Source organism: Macaca thibetana, chromosome 7 (assembly GCF_024542745.1).
Source record: "Macaca thibetana thibetana isolate TM-01 chromosome 7, ASM2454274v1, whole genome shotgun sequence".
Classification (NCBI taxonomy): Eukaryota; Metazoa; Chordata; class Mammalia; order Primates; family Cercopithecidae; genus Macaca; species Macaca thibetana.
The window spans coordinates 129,785,162-129,806,510 of NC_065584.1; the positions used below are offsets into that span (position 1 = coordinate 129,785,162).

The 21,349-nt window shown below is 41.1% G+C and overlaps 1 protein-coding gene across 2 annotated transcripts; it reads left to right on the forward strand.

The window, feature by feature from the left end:
- Positions 1-1,750: 1,750 nt before the first annotated feature.
- Positions 1,751-20,270, forward strand: SPATA5L1 (spermatogenesis associated 5 like 1). Of its 2 annotated transcripts, XM_050797859.1 has the most exons (8): positions 1,751-2,943; positions 4,696-4,881; positions 10,369-10,527; positions 14,484-14,693; positions 15,505-15,697; positions 17,180-17,310; positions 18,133-18,258; positions 19,890-20,270. In XM_050797859.1, exons 1-8 carry the CDS (start codon positions 1,855-1,857, stop codon positions 20,055-20,057), a joined length of 2,262 nt encoding a protein of 753 aa, XP_050653816.1. In that variant the 5' UTR covers positions 1,751-1,854; the 3' UTR covers positions 20,058-20,270. The 2 variants fall into 2 exon arrangements, with proteins under 2 accessions (XP_050653816.1, XP_050653817.1); XM_050797860.1 differs by lacking the exons at positions 18,133-18,258; positions 19,890-20,270 and having other exon boundaries at positions 15,505-15,726; positions 17,180-17,311.
- Positions 20,271-21,349: the final 1,079 nt, after the last annotated feature.

The window sequence follows — 21,349 nt, forward strand, 5'->3', positions numbered from 1 at the left end:
GGCTCCCTATGTTGGCTTTGGTTATTCCACTCCATTAAACCTTTACTTCTTGGCCATTTCTGCACTGTAAATATAAGTAAATCTACTAACTCCTTTACATGAGATCTCTTTACATATTTAAGACAGTTATCATGTCCTCAGTAAGTCTTCTTTCCCTCTCCCAGATCCTCAAAACTTCTTGGAACTATTCAGGAACTCCATGAGGTACAGGCTTCTGTACAAGATATATGTAAAATAACTTGATAGGCATGTTATTCACACCTTTAGGAGTAAGTAAAAACGATGGCTTTTTTTTTTTTTCTCCAGAAAATGCAAAGCTATTATTTAAAAGTCCCAAAACCAAAAAGAACTGAAGCCAATGGGATTAAGAGATAAAAAGAAAACAGGAAGTAATGGGTGACTTACCCATTTCAAGACCTTCTCCTGCTATTTTCTGATCCCTAAGTTGTTCCAGAATCGATTTAAGCAGAAAAGTACAGCAGAGACCAGATAAGTTACTGTGGAGTCAAGAAGTCTGTCATGTCTGCCATGAAGTTTGGATAGAATGAGTCAGGAATTGGCATTGGTCTTAAGATCCCAGATCTGAAAGTACTTCCCATTGATAAGATATTACTACACAGTCTGTAATTGATTATTTGCATAGATAGAAAAAACAAACAAACTTCCCCAGCAACTTAAGAACTCTAAAATATCAGTTTTGTCAACTCACAAATTTGGGTTGCGGTGAAAGTGGGAAAAATAGAGATAGGAAGATGTAAGTCAAATAAAAACAAGGTGTATCTTCTTGTCTTTGAATATCCATAGTTCTTTTTTATAAGGCAATTAAGAAGGATAGAAAATGTATTCCAGCTGATAAAAAGGAATTCCCTGTGCGAAAGGGAAAGGAAAGGCAGAAAGCAGGTGGAAAAAAAAAAATAGCAGGCAGTTGTCTTAATAATGTTAATATCGCCTCTAATACAGGACTCAACACTGTTATGCCCCAATTAGAGAGCAAGCATTGATCGCATGAACTTAAGTAGTGATAACTTGTTGCCAAATAATATTCAAAAGAATATCAGAAATCAGAATAAATATACTATTAGTGTGTTTCAAATCCATCAAGTAACCTAGTTTTTCTTCCTTCCTCTCTACAAGGGATTTTAAGTGCCACAGTGTGTTTCCCTCCCACTATGCTGGTGCTTTTCCATAGGATCAAGTAACCTAGTTTTTCTTCCTTCCTCTCTACAAGGGATTTTAAGTGCCACAGTGTGTTTCCCTCCCACTATGCTGGTGCTTTTCCATAGGAAGGGTTGTGCCTGGACCTCCCAGATTGGAACGCCGATTATCGAAGGCCCCAAGGCTGTATTAGCTACGCCAAGTCACCTCAGATATTTGCACCAGAGCACCCAAAATTCTGTGCCCATGAGGATAGTTGGAGTTTGTTCACAAAATAGCAAAGTCTCTAGGTTGCTATTCCAACAGCGGCAGTACTGATGCTCCAGTTCGAAGGCCAGGAAAACAGAATGTAACGCCGGTGACTTCCAAAATATAAGTAACCACCAAAGTACATGCTTAATGACCTAGTGAAGTTAGCTTACGCCGCCTCCTAGACACCTGTAATGAAGACCATCTCAGCAAAGCTCTGGGGTGGGCAACTCGATTTCACGAAAGCGGACACCAACGCTCTACCCAGGGATAAATGCGTCGTCTAATGTTCCCATTGGCCCTTTCGGCCTTCACTCAGCGGCTGGCAACGCAGTCTTCCCTAGCGCATGCGCGCCATCTGCTTCCGGCCTGCGAGCTCGGTGTTCCACTCTTTGTGCGCCGGGTGGATTTCCTGCTCTGCTTTTCTTATGCCTGGTTGATCTGTGTGCAATGGCTCCGGACTCGGATCCCTTCCCGGAAGGGCCTCTCTTAAAGCTGCTACCCTTAGACGCTAGAGACCGGGGCACCCAGCGCTGCCGCCTGGGCCCGGCCGCCCTCCACGCCCTGGGCGCGCGCTTGGGCTCAGCAGTGAAGATCTCGCTACCCGACGGCGGCTCCTGCCTCTGCACTGTCTGGCCTCGGCGGGACGGAGCGAACGGCTTTGTGCAGCTGGACCCGCTGTGCGCCAGCCCCGGGGCGGCGGTCGGGGCGCCGAGATCCCGGAGGAGTCTCAGCCTGAGCCACCTCCTCCTAGTGCCCTGTCCGCCCCTGCGGCGCGTCTCCGTGTGGCCGGTGTTGCGAGAGCTGGCGGGCGCGCCTGGTGCCCCGAATACAGCCGCGGTGCTGGAGGCGGCGCAGGAGCTGCTGAGAAACCGACCGGTCTCCCTGGGCCACGTGGTGGTCGCTCCGCCGGGCGCTCCTGGCCCGGTGGCTGCCTTGCACATCGTCGGCGGAACGCCCAGTCCCGATCCCGCTGGGCTGGTCACCCCTCACACTCGCGTCGGCCTTGGCGGGGAACCTCCGTCCGAAGCCCAGCCGCAGCCCGAGGTGCCCCTGGGAGGTCTTTCGGAGGCGGCCGACTCGCTGCGGGAGCTCCTCCACTTCCCGCTCCGCTACCCGCGCGCCCTGGCCTCGCTGGGCTTAGCGGTGCCCCGCGGGGTGCTCCTGGCGGGGCCCCCCGGAGTGGGCAAGACCCAGCTGGTGCGGGCCGTGGCGCGCGAGGCGGGCGCGGAGCTGCTGGCAGTCAGCGCCCCCGCGCTGCAGGGTTCCCGGCCTGGGGAGACCGAGGAGAACGTGCGGCGGGTCTTCCAGCGCGCCCGGGAGCTGGCCAGCCGCGGGCCCAGCCTCCTCTTCCTGGACGAGGTGGACGCTTTGTGTCCCCGGCGGGGCGGTCGAGCACCCGAGAGCCGCGTAGTGGCCCAGGTGTTGACGCTGCTGGACGGCGCAAGTGGGGACCGCGAGGTCGTGGTTGTGGGAGCCACCAACCGGCCGGACGCTCTAGATCCAGCGCTGCGTAGACCCGGGAGATTTGACCGAGAGGTGAATGGGCTTGGCGGGTTCGCCCACTGTCGGTGGAACCTCGGCCTTTTCTGGCACTAGTTGGCTGCCCCGGAGGCGTTTGTCTCTTAGGTTTGAGCATCGGTGAGGATGGAGTGGGGCGCTTTGCAATGCAAAGAACACGTTCTCTGCCCATCTATGATCTGTGAGTCAGGACCCGTGTTTCCCCAGAGTCAGATTGTCAGGACCTGTATTTCCCCAGAGTCTTAATTGTTTTGGGAAGCGGGGTGGCCATTACGGATTAATTTTGTGCAGGTCCTATAATCAGTAATGTTAATTCTTAAGAGAATTTTGGTCACCTACAAGCATGTTAAACTCATGTTTTGGAATGAGAATTTAAAGAAGGATAACCTCAAGAAGTAAGTGTGTTGAAATAAAAAGGGAGAAGGCGGGGAAGAACTAAATGGAAGCAGGCATTAACTCTTCTGGATTTATTCATTCCTTGTCATAACACCAGCACCCTATCCCACAATTGAGAAAGTACCCACAACTGCTCCCTCAGTTGTCAGGGAGGTTGAATATTCAGAGCTGTTCTATTTTATAAGCTTTGGTCCTAAATTGACTTGAATGCTAAAGAATAGCTTGAAATTTAGTGACTGATATTTCTATTTTGTGATAGGATTCAAAAGAGAAATGATAATTACACTCTTTTAGTTAGTTCAGGACTTGAGTGGATTTCTTCCTTGCACTATCTAGTACCTTTGTGTCCTTAAGAGCCAGGGACCTAGCTATCTATACCTGGCTTCTAGAACTTTGTGTGTTGTAAAAATAACAAAAACTTGTTAAATGACATAGAATTTTCACTGTGCAACTTTCTAGCCAGTGTTACTCCTGGAGTATTAGGATTTTCATATATTCAGAATCTAAGCTATACGTAAAGTGCACAGTACTAGTTCCAAAATGGGTCACTAAATTGTCATACATGTTTATCAGCATAAAAAACATGTATTATTATTTTGGCAGGGCTTGGTGGCTCGCGCCTGCAATCTCAGCACTTTGGGAGGCTGAGGTGGGTGGATCACCTGAGGTCAGGAGGTCGAGACCAGCCTGGCCAAGATGGTGAAACCCCGTCTCTACTAAAAATACAAAAATAAGCTGGGCGTGGTGGCGCGTGCCTGTAGTTCCAGCTACTTGGGAGGCTGAGGCGCCAGAATCACTTGAACCAAGAGGTGGAGGTTTCAGTGAGCCGATGGTGCCCATTGCCCTCCAGCCTGGGCAACAGAGTGAAACTGTGTTTCAAAAATGAATACATAATATATATATACACACATACACATATATAATTTTTTTTGGAAGTAACTTTTTTAATTGATCTATTTTTATTGATACATAATCGTGCATGTTTTGGGGTACATGTGATATTTTGGTACCTGCAAACAATTTGTAATTATCAAATCAGGGTGTTTAGGATATCCATCACCTCAAACATTTATCATTTCTTACCTGGGTGTTGGGAATATTTCAAATTCTCTCCAGTAGCAATTTTGAAATATACAAGAAATTATTGTTAACTGTGTTCAACCTACTATGCTATCAAACATTACACTTAGTCCTTCTATTTAACTGTATGTTTCTACCCATGAGCCAACCTCTCTTCATCCCCTCACCCCCCAACCCTTCCCAGTCTCTGGTTGCTATTCATTCTGCTGTCTACCTCCATCCATGAGATCAACTTTAAAAAGAATATATTTTAAACTATAAACTTCTTTTTTTGTTGTTTTGCTTTGCATATAGGTGGTCATTGGGACTCCCACACTTAAACAAAGAAAGGAAATTCTGCAAGCGATTACCTCAAAGATGCCCATCTCCAGTCATGTTGATTTGGGCCTTCTTGCAGAAATGACAGTTGGCTATGTTGGTGCCGACATGACAGCACTCTGTAGGGAAGCTGCCATGCATGCTCTCCTTCATAGTGAGAAGGTAAGAAGCGTTAATTTATGAACTCTGTGTTAATCTGTTATGGTAACAGATTAATTTGGGGGTTAAAAAAAATGGTGAGTACAGGCCGGGCGCGGTGGCTCAAGCCTGTAATCCCAGCACTTTGGGAGGCCGAGGCGGGTGGATCACGAGGTCAGGAGATCGAGACTATCCTGGCTAACATGGTGAAACCCCGTCTCTACTAAAAATACAAAAAACTAGCCGGGCGTGGTGGCGGGCGCCTGTAGTCTCAGCTACTTGGGAGGCTGAGGCAGGAGAATGGCGTGAACCCGGGAGGCGGAGCTTGCAGTGAGCCGAGATCACACCACTGCACTCCAGCCTGGGAGACACAGCGAGACTCCGTCTCAAAAAAAAAAAAAAAAAATGGTGAGTACATTTCCTTAGAACATTTGATAGCTTCCTCAGCTGTTGCTTATACATTTTACATCTCAACACTATATAAATAGTATATGATTGAGGGTGGGGATAAAGGACTGAGTCCTCTGGGTCTACGGAGTAAATGTGTTCTCTACTCTTATAGTAACTCCCTCGTGCTGAAGCCCAGAGCAGCCAAGAAATAACGCATCTCCAGAAGAATCAAAGAGTTTTTTTATTTGAATTTTTTTTATTTTGAGGCAAATTCAGACTTAGAAGTTACAAAAACAGTGCAAATAATTTCCATATACCCTTCTCCCAGATTCTCCAAATGTAACATTTGCCACATTTGCTTTATCATTCTCTCTTGTGTATTTTCTTTTCTCTTCATGTGTATTTTCTTTTATATATACATATATATAATGAAATACTTGAGAATATGCTACATCCATGATGCCCCTTTACCCTTGAAAACATAAGTGTATCTTTCTGAAAAACAAAGACTTTATACAAAGTCAAACAAATGATCAAGCTGAGAAAATTAACACAGACACAATACTTGTACTTAAATAGGCCTTAATCTAGAATCATACTTCAGGCTTTCTTCTATGACCATAACTTTTTAAGAGTCAGTTGTTTGGGTTTGACTAATGTTTCTTCATGATTCAATTCAGTTTTTGCATTTTGGGCAGGAATATAATAGAAATGATCCTGTGTCTTTCTCATTGCATCTATTAGGCAGCACATGATATGTTTCTCTTCTATCACTGGTGAAGTTAACTTTGATTTCTTGGATAAGGTGGTGTCTGTGAGATTTCTCCATTGTCGAGATACCGTTTTTCCCTGTGGTGTTAATAAGTTATCTAGTGGGAGACATAAACTTTTCTAACCTAGGAGAAGATTGGGCACTTGGAATTGTATTTAAATTTGTCCTTGACCTGCAGGTCTGTAATTCATGACTACCTTTCCTAACAATATTTAAGATATTAGATTAAATATAATACTTTTTAACATTGTTGGTTGGAAAATCCAGTATTTTGTATATAATAAATAGTCCTGAATCCTTAAACCCGTTCAGGAAAAAACTGATTTCAGCAGGCTAAGGATTCTGAAACAGAGTTTTCAATCTCATTTGTGACATCAAAATTGTCTTTTCATCTTAAAATGCGAAAGGATGATTTGTTATCCTAAATTTTGAAAAGCCTTTTTACCTAAATAATTTATACCTTGCCTCATTTCCTTTCCTTTATTTCTACGGTTACAGCGAAGGTGGGGAGGAGTTATGTGATCTTCTAGTGATCTTTTAAGTCTTCATCTTGTAGGTTTAGGCCAAAACTGCTTGAAGTTTTAAAGTTCTGTGTGTAAAGGTGTGAGAATACATGTCTTTTGAGGGAGACAATAAGAGTAAGCAGGAGATGGGAAGGGAGATTTTCATTTAGGATTTCCTCTGCTTTGAAGTTCCAGGTTTGACCGTAAGCACCTCTGACTTAGGTGGCCCAGTCAGCTGCTGTTGTCCCAGGGTGGAGCCCACTGCTACTTCAGGAGGGGCCTGCTCAGGTGTAGTTACCACAGTTGATGGCTGAGTTCAGAAACAACCAAGGGGAAGTGGAAGGAAGAAAGGCAAAAAGGATGAAGGGACAGAGACAACTGGGAAGGTACTGGCTCCGTCTTTTATTCTTTCCCCGACCAGCTGAGGGGCTTCCCCTACCTCTACCTATGCCAGGGCAGATAAGGGATACCTTACAGTTTGTTAAACTTTTTGTGAACTATTCCTATTAAAGGATTAGAAATGTAGTTTAACACTCACACATACACAGAGGGGAAAGAATGTATATGCCCAAAGAATCAAGTAAAATAATGTGTACACACATGATCTGGAACTATAAATGAGATTTTCAAATACTAGTTGGTGTTACCTAAAGATTAGTTAGTATTTGGACATCAGACACCTAACATCTGATACTGTCAGCCAGTTAAAAAGGCTATTTTTTTAAGTATGTGATAGTGTTATTCATGAGAAATGAAGATAGAAAATTATAAAGAACTGCCTACCTGAAATGTCACTTTCCAGAGATGACAATTGTTAACACTTTTGGGAGAATACAGAATAGCTCTATACATACAGATTCACTTCACATCAGTTCACAAATAAGACAAGACAGTTTGTTTATGAAAATGGGAATCTGTGGACAACTAGATGTTTAGAATTAGATATAAGAGGGCAAATACTTTAATAAATACAGTACAGACATTTTTAATAAAATTTTGAGGACTTTTTAACTAACAAAAATGTGTTTCACTAGAATGATCAAGGAGAGTGTAAAAAGTCTCCAAAATATAAGCTGAGAGTGAAGATGACTTTTCTAGGCATAACATAAACCCTAAGGGAAATTATTTGCTGATTTGACCATTTGGGGGTGGCAAACAATACTATAAAGTCAGACTAGGAAAAATACTTTTAGTCCAATTTCTGTGATTTGGAAAGAACTTTTACAAATCAGTGAGAACAGACCAACAGTCCAAGAGAAAATGGGTAATAGGATATGAACAGGTAGTTGACAATAAAAGGAATGTCAGTAAACACGAAAAATCTTCAACCTTGATTTCTTTTAAAATTATTGTCTTTATTTTGAAATAATTTAAAACATATAGTAAAGTTGCAAGATAGTTACAAAGAACTTCCACTAAACCTTTTATCCAAATTCACCAATTTTTAACATTTTGCCAAATAAGCTTTATCATTCTCTTTTGCTGTCTTTCTTGCTCCCTCTCGTCCTCTTCTCTTTCTCTCTCTCATCTCTGTATATATATATTTATATGCACATAGTATTTATTTATTTTGGACCATTTGAGAGAATGGGTTGCATATATCATAACATTTTATCCCTTAACATTTTAATGTCTATTTCCTAAGGACAGCAATGTTCCTGTATGTCACCACAGTATGGTCATGTATAGTATTGTGTCCTTAGAGCCTCACATGTGGAGGCACAAGGTGTTCATTGGTTCCTCATTGGTGATGCTAATTTTTGTCAGCTAGTTCAGGTGGTGTGCAGTTTCTCCACTGTGTAACTGCTGTTTTTTCCCTTTGCCACTAATGAGAAATCTATGGGGAGACACTTGGAGATATCCTGCTCCTCATCAAACTTTCAGGCTGGGCGCAGTGGCTTATGCCTGTAGTCCCAGCTGCTCGGGAGGCTGAGACAGGAGGATCACTTGAACCCAGGTGTTCGAGGCTCAGTGAGCTGTTGCCTCAATGCCACTGCACTCCAGCCTGGGCAGCAGAGCAAGACCCTGTCTCATAAAAGAATAAACTCCCCTCAATGTAGCATCCAATTCTTGCTCATAACAGCCTTTAATATCATGATTGCAAAAAAGGCAATTTTTCTAATTCCAGTATTCCCTCTACCTCATTCTGAATTGAAGAAATTTAGTTAACACACTAATGAATGAGTACTGGTTCTTCTGTCATATTGGCAGACACTTAAGAGTTTGGTAATGGGCCAGGCACAGTAGCTCGTGTCTATAATCCCAGCACTTTGGGAGGCTGAGATAGGTGGGTCACTTGAGGTCAGGAGTTCAAGACCAGCCTGGCCAACATGGGAAAACCCCATCTCTACTAAAAATACAAAAATTAGCCAGGTGTGGTGGCGCGTGCCTGTAATCCCAGCTACTTGGGAGGCTGAGGCATGAGAATCACTTGAACCCAGGAGGTGGAGGCTGCAGGGAGCCAAGATCACAGCACTGCACTCCAGCCTGAGTGACAGAACGAGACTCTGCAAAAAAAAAAAAAAAAAAGAGAGAGAGAGAGTTTGTTAATGTCCAGTATTGGAGAGGTGTGGAGAGAACACAGCTTCATTTTATTGAAGGAGAGTAAATTGATACAGCTTCCTTAGAGAACAATTTGGTAATAGCTGTCAATGTATATGTGTGTACTTATAAACCCAGTAATTCTACTTTGAGGAAATTATTACATAAAATACTTGAACATGAGTTTGAACATAGTGGCTCATGCCTGTAATCCCAGGACTTTGGGAGGCTGAGATGGGAGGATTGCCCGAGCCCACGAGTTCCAGACCAGCCTGGGCAACATAGGGAGACCCCGTCTGTACCCAAAAAAAAAAAAATTTTTATTTTTTGGCCAGGCGTGGTGGTTCACGCCTGTAATACAGCACTTTGGGAGGCTAAGGCGGGCGGATCACAAGGTCAGGAGATCGAGACCATTCTGGCTAACACGGTAAAACCTTATCTCTACTAAAAATACAAAAAATTAGCCAGGCGTGGTGGTGGGTGCCTGTAGTCCCAGCTACCCAGGAGGCTGAGGCAGGAGAATGGCGTGAACCCAGGAGGCAGAGCTTGCAGTGAGCCGAGATTGCGCCACTGCACTCCAGCCTGGGCAACAGAGCGAGACTCCGTCTCAAAAAAAAAAAAATTAATTAATTAGCCAGGCTTGGTGGCACACACCTGTAGTTCTAGCTCCTCCAGAGGGTGAGTTGCAAGGATTACTTGAGCCTGGGAGACTGCAGTGAGCTATGATAATGTCACTGCATTCCAGCCTGGGCAACAGAGTGAGACCCTGTCTCAAACAAATACTTGAACATGAGCACAGAGACTTTTTCAGTTGCAGCTTTGTTTTTAATATCAAAAGACTGGGGATGACCTAATGTTTGTCAGAAAGGTGTAGTTGGGGTAAATTCAGTAGTGTATTATGGAATTGTCAAAAAGAATGACGTAGAACTATATTAGTTGACATGAAAAGATATATATTAGTTGACATGAAAAGAACTATATTAGTTGACATGAAAAGGTGAAAGAAGAAAAGTACAGGTTGATATAGTATGGTTCTATTTGTGTATCTGTTTAAAAGGATATTTGTATGCTTATTATCATAACATACTGGAAGAATCACAAGAAACTGTTGACATCTTTCAGGGAAGAATTAACTGGCGGGAATTGGCAGGGAGACATTTATTCTTTGTACTATTTATATAAATTGTTTTTATAATAATAACAAAATTACAAATCCAAAAGAAGATTTAAAAAACGAATTGTGCTATAAAAAAAGACCAACCTAATTTTTGGTTTAATTTTGATGTTTTGGGTGTATTTCTTCAGAACCAGGACGATCCTGTGATTGATGAAACAGACTTCCTTGAAGCTTTTAAAAATATTCAACCCTCATCGTTTCGAAGCGTCATTGGATTGATGGATATCAAGCCTGTTGACTGGGAGCAGATTGGTGGCCTTGAAGATGTAAAACTGAAGTTAAAACAGGTAAGACAGATAATCTACTTAATCCAGTAGGATATTACAGATTAACATTCTGTGCATTTATGATGACAACATACTGCACTGAAACTACTCTTTCTGCTATCACTAATGTGATCCTAACATCTAAATCCAATGATTGCTTTTCAGTCCTTATTTAATTGGACTTCTATGGGTGTCTAAATTGGTTTTTATAATTTCCCACCTCGACCCTCTCTTTTTTTGTTTTTGCTTTAAAGAGTTTATAACCTAAGGCTGGGTGTGGTGGCTCATGTCTATAATCCCAACACTTTGGGAAGCCAAGGGAGGAGGATTGCTTGAGTTCAGGAGTTCAAAACCAGCCTGGGCAACATAGCAAGCCTTTGTCTCTATTTAAAAAGAAAGAAGTTCATAACCTAAGGCTGGGCATGGTGACTCATACCTGTAATCCCAGCATTTTGGGAGGCTGAGGCGGGTGGATCACCTGAGGTCAGGAGTTCAAGACCAGCCTGGCCAACATGGTGAAACCTCGTCTCTACTAAAAATACAAAAATTAGCTGGGCATGCTGGCAGGTGCCCATAATGCCAGCTACTTGGGAGGCTGAAGCAGGAGAATCACTTGAACCTGGGAGGCGGAGGTTGCAGTGAGCCGAGATCCCACCACTGTACTTCAGCCTGGGTGACAGAGAAAGACCCTGTCTGGGGAGAAAAAAAACAAAGTGTGTAACCTGTAGTCTTAGCACTTCAGAAGGTCGAGACAGGAGGATCTCTTGAGGCCAAGAATTCAAGACCAGACTGGGCAACATAGTAAGACTCCCTGTCTCTACAAAAAAAATTTTTTTTGAGACATGGTTGCTCTGTCACCCATGCTAGAGTATGGTGTCACAAACACAGCTCACTGTACCCTTGAATTCCTGGGCTCAAGCAGTCCTTCTGCCTCAGCCCCCCAAGTAGCTGGGGCTGCAGGTGCATACCACCACGCCTGGCTAATTTTTTAATTTTTTGTAGAGATAGGGTCCCACTGTGCTACTCAAGCTGGCCTTGAGCTCCTGGGCTTAAACAGTCCTCCAACTCAGCCTTCTAAAGTGCTGGGATTATAGGCATGAGCCACCATGCCTGGCCTACAAAAAAATTTTTTAAATTAGCCAGGTGTGGTGGCACTGCTTGTGTTCCTAGCTACTCAGGAGGATCACTTGAGCCTTGACCCCAGGAGATGGAGGCTGCAGTGAGCTATGATTGCACCACTGCACTGCAGCTTGGGCAACAGAGTGAGATCCTGTGTCTTTAAAAAAATATAAAAAAAAATTTTGGCTGGGCACGGTGGCTCATGCCTGTAATCCCAGCACTTTGGGAGGCTGAGGCAGGCAGATCACCTGAGGTCAGGAGTTAGAAACCAGCCTGGCTAACGTGGAGAAACCCCGTTTCTACTAAAAATGCAAAAAATTAGCCAGGCATGGTGGCGCGTGTCTCTAATCCCAGCTACTCGGGAGGCTGAGGCAGGAGAATTGCTTGAACCCGGGAGGTGTAGGTTGCAGTGAGCCAAGATTGCGCCACTGCACTCCAACTTGGGCAACAAAAGTGAAACTCCATCTCAAAAAAACAAAAACAATGTATAGGCCGGGCGCAGTGGCTCACACCTATAATCCCAGCACTTTGGGAGGCTGAGGCGGGAGGATCACGAAGTCAGGAGTTCAAGACCAGCGTGGCTAACATGATGAAACCCTGTCTCTACTAAAAATACAAAAATCAGCCTGGTGTGGTGACGCAATCCTGTAATCCCAGCTACTCGGGAGGCTGAGGCAGGAGAATCGCTTGAACCCAAGAGGCAGAGGTTGCAGTGAGCTGAGATCGCACCACTGCACTCCAGCCTAGGACAGAGTAAGACTCCATCTCAAAAAAAAAAAAAAAGAAAAATCAATTTATAATCTAAAACGGGTCAGCAAATTTTCTGTAGAGAGAGCCACACAGTAAATGTTTTAAACTTCACAACCACTCATCTCTGCCATTGTAGCACCAAAGCAGCTGTAGACCATATGTAAATGAGTAACTGTATTCTGATAAAATTATGGACACTGAAATTATATAATTCTCACATGTCAGAAAATATTCTTTTGATTTTTCTTCAAGCATTTAAAAATGTAAAAATTCTTCTTAGTTTGGCTGTACCAAATATAGGTGGAAGGCCTTAGTTTGCCTGGATATCTGATCTAAAAGACATTAAATGGACGTAGTACAGGGACTGGTAAAAGCACAAAATTGAAATGAACAAGATGGTTACCTGATAGTGGATTTCACAACTCTTCAGATCGCAACTCTTCAGATCCTCTCACCTGCATTACAGTTTCAGAAATTGATTTTGCCAATTCGCCTACATGTGATCCTGCCCTAATGAACTAGGTTTCTCTAACCACACACATAACAGACTGATATATAAGTAATAATTATAATTTTTTCATCTTAGCCAGGAGCTCTATCTCCAGTGAACCCTAGAATTTTTGAGTCCATGGATAAGAGCATTTATAATAGGTGCCAATATTTTTTATGCATTGTCTTATTTAATCTTTACAAGATGCATGAGAGAAATTAGCCACACCTTCCTCTTGGAAGCACTCTGTTTCCTTTGCTTTGAGACATTAAGCTTTTCTGCCTTTCTGGGCACCCCTCTCCCCTGCCTTAAATGTTAGTGCTCAAGAGGCTCCCGGAGTCCTCTTGTTGGAGCTGTGGGTGGTTTTATGATGATCTTGATGTCCGTAGCATCAACTGACCCCTGAAAACTGTTGACTCAGAAATCTGTATATCTAGAGTAGACGTTTCTTCTAATCATCAGAACTACTTCACTGCCTGCCTACTGGATAACCCCAGAGATGTCAAACTCAGCATGTCCAAAGTTCAGCTAGTCAGCTCTGCTGCCACACTTGGATCCCCTACCTCAGTTAATACAGCTAGCCACCCCATCCTCTAAGTCAGAAATCTGTCTTCTAAAGGCATAGCATTAGAACTTTGCCCTTATGTAAAGTACAATTCTGTTTTATGTTACAAATATCCATCCCTTCCACACCATCTTCACTGCTTGTGACACTCCAGCCTTATTATTTTTGTAGACTGAATCATTGCAAGAAACTTCTAACTGGTCTCCCTGCCTCTAGTTTCATTTCCTTCCAGTCCATTCTTCATACTGCTTCCTCAGTGCAGACTAAAGCTTTCAAGGCCTGTTGTGATCTGGCTCCTATCTCCACTTCAACGCCATTACTTAACTTTGTTTAAGCCTGAGTTTTTGCATCTGTAAAATAATGATTAAAATGGCTAAAAACCATTTACCTTAAAGGTAATGAGGACTCATTCACTATTGAGTTTACTACTACTGAGTGCCTCTTTTGGGTAGGTGTCATTCTAGGTGCTGGTGTTTTTAAGGTGAGCTTTGCTTATGTTCTAGCAGAGTAGAATGACAAACCCAACGTGGAAAAATAATAATAGTGAATAAGTGCTTTAAAAGTAAAGGATGGGCAGTAGCATAGAGAATGAGTAGGAGGAGGGGGGCTTACGCTTTAACCAGCTGGTTAGGAAAGACCTCTCCAAGGAATTGACACCTGTGCTGAGACCTGAGTGATGAGGGATAGCCACATGAAGATCTCAGGGGAATGTTTAGGCAGAGAGGAAAGCGAGGAAAGCAAGGAAAGGCTCTGAGATGGGAACAAACTAAGTGTTTAGGAGATAGTCAGATTATATAAGGCCTTGTCAGCTGTGGTGAGTAAGGAGTTTTGATTTGGATTTTATTCTCGTTCTAATAGTAAATCATTGAAGGATTTTAAACAGGAAGTGATGTCACCTGACTCAAATTATAAGCTCTCTGCAGTGTGGAGAATGGACTGTTTCCAGCTCATGACAGGAGCCTGAGAATTGTTAAATGAACAAATGAATTTACTGGATGATTTGACATTTTATTATTACACTAAAACAACTCTTCTCTTTTTGTGTACTTTCAGAGCATTGAGTGGCCTCTGAAATTCCCTCGGGAATTTGTCAGGATGGGCCTGATACAACCGAAGGGAGTTCTCCTCTATGGGCCCCCTGGATGTGCTAAAACCACTCTGGTGAGGGCCCTGGCCACAAGCTGTCACTGCTCTTTTGTTTCAGTGAGTGGAGCTGATCTGTTTTCACCATTTGTTGGAGATTCAGAAAAAGTCTTGTCTCAGGTTTGTTTATTTCCCCATATGTTTAAATTTACTGTTGAATTTTTATTTCATTTCTTATGGACAAACATTTTAAAAAATATTACTAGTGTTTTTTCCAGTTAAAAAACTTATACATGTTTATTGAAAATTTAGAAAATATAGGAAAGTGTAAATATGAAATCTTTTGTAATCCTCCTACCTACTATTAACATTTTGGTGAATTTCCTTTGTCTTTTTTTTCTGTTTTAAATAAAATCAAGAGTAGGTTATATCTATAGCTTTATCCTGCTTTTTAAAACTTAATATTACCACTTTTGAAATTCCATAGTATCAATTCTTTGAAAATACGGTTTTTAACTCTTACATAATACTCCATTGTTTCTTGTTTTATTTACTCGTTCCCCAATTCCTAGACATTCAGAATCTTTTTTTATATATTTTAAAAATTATAAATAGTGGCCAGGCGTGGTGACTCATGCTTGTAATCCCAGCACTTTGGGAGGCCAAAGCAGGTGAATCACTTTAGGCCAGGAGTTCAAGACCAGCCTGGCCAACATGGCGAAATCCCATCTCTACTAAAAGTACAAAAATATTAGGTGGGTGTGGTGGCACACACCTATAATCTCATCTACTCGGGAGACTGAGGCACAAGAATTGCTTGCGCCTAGGAGGCAGAGGTTGCGGTGAGCTGAAATTGCACCACTATACTCCAAACTGAGCAACAGAGCAAGACTGTCTCAAAAACAGAATTATAAATAGTAATGTGGAAAGCATACATTCACATGACTAATGTATAACATATAGCTTTTTAATATTTTTTTCCTAACAAAAGATATTTCGACAAGCAAGAGCAAGTACTCCAGCAATTGTGTTTTTGGATGAAATTGATTCAATCTTGGGAGCTCGCTCAGCCAGCAAGACAGGATGTGATGTTCAAGAACGAGTTCTTTCTGTTCTCCTGAATGAATTAGATGGTGTTGGACTTAAGACAATAGAGAGAAGAGGAAGTAAATCAAGTCAACAGGGTAAATACAAGGAGCTGAAAAATGAAGAGGTATTTATTAGCCAGAATGCACCTAAAATCCAGGCCAACATTAAATAGAATGCATATATGCTATAGCTTTACTTACGCTGAATTCATATCGTAGAAGGATTTATTATAATTTCAGTTTGACTTTGTTAGGGCTTTTAGAGCTAATAAAAATTGTGATTTGGCTATAAAAGGTGAGGTACATCTTATAATAAGTTATCTTAAATATAAGAATGTAAATTTTATTTTTCCTAAGAATGAGAAATACAATTTTCTTATTGCTAATAGAGAAGGCAGTTTATTCTTGTTTCCGTGTCCTAAGAAACCAGTATTCATTTATTTCTAAAAATGTTTATGTAGGCTGGGCACAGTGGCACACCTCTGTTATCCCAGCACTTTGGAAGGCCAAGACAGAAGGATTGCTTGAGGCCAGGAGTTTGAGACTAGCCTGGCCAACATTGCAAGGCCCCATCTATGAATGAATGAATGAATGAATGAATGAATGAGGATAATATTTCCAATAGTCTTAGTATGGAAAATTTCCAGTTTTCTTGAGAAATGGGTTTCTTTGGTTTTAATGAATTAAAATGGCCTTTGGAAGTCCCCTCCCTCTCTTTCTGAGTCTCTTCTCCAGAGTTTGGTATCCTTAAATTATCCCTGATACTTTTCTTTTATTCCTCTCTTGTTGTCACTCATTTCCTATTTTTAAAATTGTTGCATGGGATTGTTGCATATACTCCTTAGGAACATGTCATACTAGAATTAGGAGGTACCCACGAGGTTATCTAATCAAATCATTCCATAATACAGGAATTCCTTCTGTAACATCTGACAGGTGTTCACCCAGCATCTGCTAAAATACTTGCAAACATAGGGAACTTAGTACTTTGAGGGATTACGTCACTGGAGAGTTGCCTGATTATTCAACAAATGATTTTGAATGCTTAGTATATGCAAAGCCTTTCTCTGTCTGCTTTTAGACATTTCTTTATCCAGGATTTGCATACCTGCAACTTAGATTGTCATTTCACAGACAAATAAAAAGTCCAGTAAATCTTCGACTCTTTAGGGATATGAGAGTCAAGACTTTTCTGTAACCATGTATCTCCACCTGTTGGTCATACATATCTGTCTTTTCAAATAGCCCGTTTAAGGTGTAAGCCTTCATTGGAGGCTCAGGTGCACTCAAGTCACCAGATGAGTGTTCTCCTCTTTGGGATAAGGCTTTTCATAAGTTTTCATACGGAGAATATCTCTTAGGTACTCCCTTAGCCATGCACACAAAGTACTTCTTCGATTAATGATTCGTTTCTGGGATATCTTGATATCAAGAAGCTGGTCTGGAAAGGGGATATAAGCATTCTGGTCCCAAGAAAAGGATATCCCTATTTCAATTTAAATAGACCTTCTGATTTATAATTTTTTAAAAACTTACTAACAACTGATTGAAATTACTTTTTGTTGTGTTTGCCCTCAGAGTTTCAGGAAGTTTTTAACCGAAGTGTCATGATTGTTGCAGCAACAAATAGACCTGATGTGTTAGATACTGCTTTGTTACGACCTGGAAGATTAGATAAGATCATCTATATCCCACCTCCAGATCACAAGGTAATCATTGTAAACATTTACTGTGTGTGAGCTCAGCAGAATGGAATTCCAGTCTGGATATAGGTGTCCATGGTGTTCTACTCACTCTGGGTTCCACCTTCTTCCTTGCCTTCCTTCCTTCCTTTCATTGCATTATAATTTTGATCTGCCTTTGTTGGATACTCTGATCCTGTTCACAGAGAAACATAAGCCTAAATATAAGGTGGTTATTGTATGTGTTGTGGCAGACTCTAAATACGGAGTCAACTCAGCATTATTTTGCAGCTAGAGTAGAGGAATCGTAAAGTGTTAAAAGAGCTTTGAAGATTGAGTCAGCATCCTTATAGTACAGTGCAGAAGTCGGAAATCACAGAGATTATGATGTGTATCGTGGTCAACCAGTAAATTTGTTGTCCTTAAAGTACAGTGCAGAAACCTGAGATATCAGAGATTATGCAGTGTATCATGGTCAACCAGTACATTTTTTGTCGTTAACATCCAGAGCCACTGACAGGCAAGGTGAAAGGCACAGAGTGAATTTTTTTGTTCCTTGAGCTTTTATCAAGTTTTGAAGGGATAGAAAAATAAAATTTATTATCTGTTATACCTTTAAGTTATATCTGATAATTCATGTATTTGAAAAAGAGAGAGATTCATAAGTTTTTTATGATGTCATGATTTTTACCATTGTCATATGGGCCATTGATGACTTAGTCCTTCTAACCTCTGTATATACTTTCTCGGTAATGTGAAAGAAAACTCAAGCTAAAAATATTTTAATAAATCATTGTGTCAAACATAAATGTTATAAGATTTAAAATACTGTTTTTTATTTTGTTCCAGGGCAGGCTTTCTATTTTAGAAGTCTGTACAAAAAACATGCCAATAGGTCCTGATGTCTCCTTAGAAAACCTAGCAGCAGAAACCTGTTTTTTTTCTGGAGCTGATCTTAGAAACCTCTGCACAGAAGTAAGTTAATTAGTGAAGAAATTTGTGGTTCAAAACATTTCTTCATCTTTTCAAATCTTCATTCACTCAGCAGTATTTACTAAAAGCCTGTGTGGTACAGGCTTACGAAAAAAAGTTTTTCGTAAACTTTTACTAAATATAACATTCAGAAAAATGCACGGATCATAAGGGTACAGTTCATTGAATTAAATGATCACATTTTTATAATCACTACTTATGTCAGGGAATAGAACATTATCAACACCCCAGAATCTTCCTTTGGGTCCTTTCCCAACCTCTGTCACCTACCTTCTTCTGAAAGAGAACTATTGGCTGGGCTTAGTGACTCATGCCTGTAATCCCAGCACTTTGTTGGGGCCAAGGCAGGAGGATCATCTGAGCCCAGGAGTTGAGACCAGCCTGGGCAACATGGGGAGCCCCTGTCTCTATAAAAATTTTTTTTAAATTGTCCCGGCTACTCAGGAAGCTGAGGTGGGAGGATCACTTGAGCCTGGAGGTCAAGGCTGTAGTGAGCCATGATTATGTCACTGTACTTCTGCCTGGGTGATAGAGCAAGACTCTGTCCCCCCCCCCCCCCCCCCCCCCCCCCGCCAAAAAAAAAAAACACACACACACACACACAAGGCAACCACTGTCCTCATTTCCCACAGTGAGGATTAGTTTTGTCTGCTTTTGAACTTTATATGAATGGAAGCATGTGGCATATGTTATTTTCTGTCTGGTTCTTTAACCCAAAAAGAAATTCATCCATGGTTTTGTGTGTAACATAGTTTATAATATTCTAGTACATGAATATTCTACATTTGTTTATCCATTCTTTTATTTTGGAGTATCTGGGTTTCTACTTTTTTGCTATTATGAGTTATGCTGCTGTGAACAGCCTTGTACATGCCTCTTAGTTCCCATGTCTACTTATGTCTATTTGTAAACATACTTAGCTACAAGGAGAATTGCTGGGTCATAGGGTATGTGTTTCATCTATTCCTTTCTAATAAGTGCTGGCTGAAGACTCTTCCCTACTTCACCATTAAGAAGGATATTCTCTCATCTTTAAAAGTACATGTGGGTTCATAAAATATATATTAATCTACAACTTGCTTTTTCTTTCTTCCCATGTAAGGCTTTCTTTTTTCCCATTAATGTAAAAGAGGTTATGGTATACAAAGTGGATTTTTAATCACCTTATTTAACTTTTTAGCATAATATTTTTAGTGACATGAAAATTAGAATCCTATGAAGTGAGGCTGAGATTTTCCATTCAGAGTTTAAAGTATTACCATATATTGTTAAAAAAAAGAAAAGAGGCCAGGCGCTGTGGCTGACGCCTGTAATCCCAACACTTTGGGAGGCTGAAGCAGGTGGATCACGAGGTCAGGAGTTCAAGACCAACCTGGCCAACATGGTGAAACCCCATCTCTACTAAAAATACAAAAATTAGTCAGGTGTGGTGGCAGACAACTGTAATCCCAGCTATTCGGGAGGCTGAGGCAGGAGAATGGGTTGAAACCGGAAGGTGGAGGTTGCAGTGAGTCGAGATCGCGCCTCTGCACTCCAGCCTGGGCAACAAGAGCGAAACTCTGTCTCAAAAAAAAGCAAAAAGAAATTGTTTTCTATTGCTTGTCTCTTAATAGGCTGCTTTGCTGGCTCTGCAAGAAAATGGACTAGACACAACTACAGTGAAACAAGAGCACTTTCTAAAATCACTTAAGACTGTAAAACCATCGTTAAGTCGCAAGGACTTGGCTTTATATGAAAACTTATTTAAGAAAGGAGGATTTTCTAACTTGGAAGGTATTTAAAAATCACCTTACGCCCTTGTTCAGTTGTTCATGTTAATTGAAATGTGAACTTGCCTGTCGTTTGCAACTTCACACTTTTAGAATTTGTGTTTGTGTTTCCTGTAAGTAAATAAATAAAAACAAAAAAACAAAAAACGCAAAACCTTGTGCCTGATAAGCTAAGGCTCATTTATTTTTAAAAGGCATATTAAATAAAATACTGTAATTTAGGAAGAAAGTATGTGTGTGTTGATTTTTGTTGTAAGGGGTGGTTGGTTTTGGGTGATTGCTTTTTTATTAAACCCTGAAATAATTTCATACTTACAGAAAAGTTGCAAAAATAGTACAAAGAATTTTTATGTGCTCAAACCCAGATTCACTGATTTTTAACATTTTGCCACATTTGCTTTCTCTGTCTTCCCCACCCCTTGTACATACACACATACACACACACAGTTTTTTTTTGAGTGGTTTGAGAATAGATTATATACATAATGTCCCCTCCCCCCCTTAATACTTGGGTGTATATTTGTTACAAATAAGGTTATTATATGACTAAATTCAGGAAATTTAATACTGACACAGTATTCTAATCTATCATCCAGTGAATTTCGTGTATTGTCACAATAACGTCCTATATGATAATTTTCCCCATTACAGGATCCAGTCTAGGATCACACATTTCATTTAGTCACCATGTCTCTTTAGCCTCTTAACTTGAAACAGTTTCTCAATCTTTCTTGACCCTGACATTTTTGAAGAGTATAGACCAATTATTTTACTGAACAGTTTGTTCCTGGACTTGTAGTTGATGTTTTGTCATGGTAGATGTAGGTTCTGTATTACCAATGGAGCATACATAGGGGCATTGTGTTCTCAGAGCATCACAGCTGAAGGCACATGTCGTCTGTACATTATTGATGTTAATTTTGATCATTTGTTTGCAGTATTGTCTGGTTTCTCCACTATATTGCTATTTTTCCTTTTGTAGTTGCAAGTAGTTTAAAGTTTTTAAAGAGACAGGTTACATGTACATTTTTATTTTCATTTATTACAAAATAATTTAGAATACTAGAAAATACAAAAACATAAAAAAATCCTTTAGTGTTTAACCTTCCAGTCCTTCACGCATGTATAGATAATTTTTAAAACCAGAAAGGAATGATACCGCATAACTCTTGTTCTTCTCACCTAACAATATCTGGTAAACATCTTACCAGGCCATTCTCCACTCACAAGGTCCTAAGCTGGGTGCTGGAACATCCAGTGAACAAGGCAGGCATCAGACAAATTGTCAGTGAATTAATTACAAT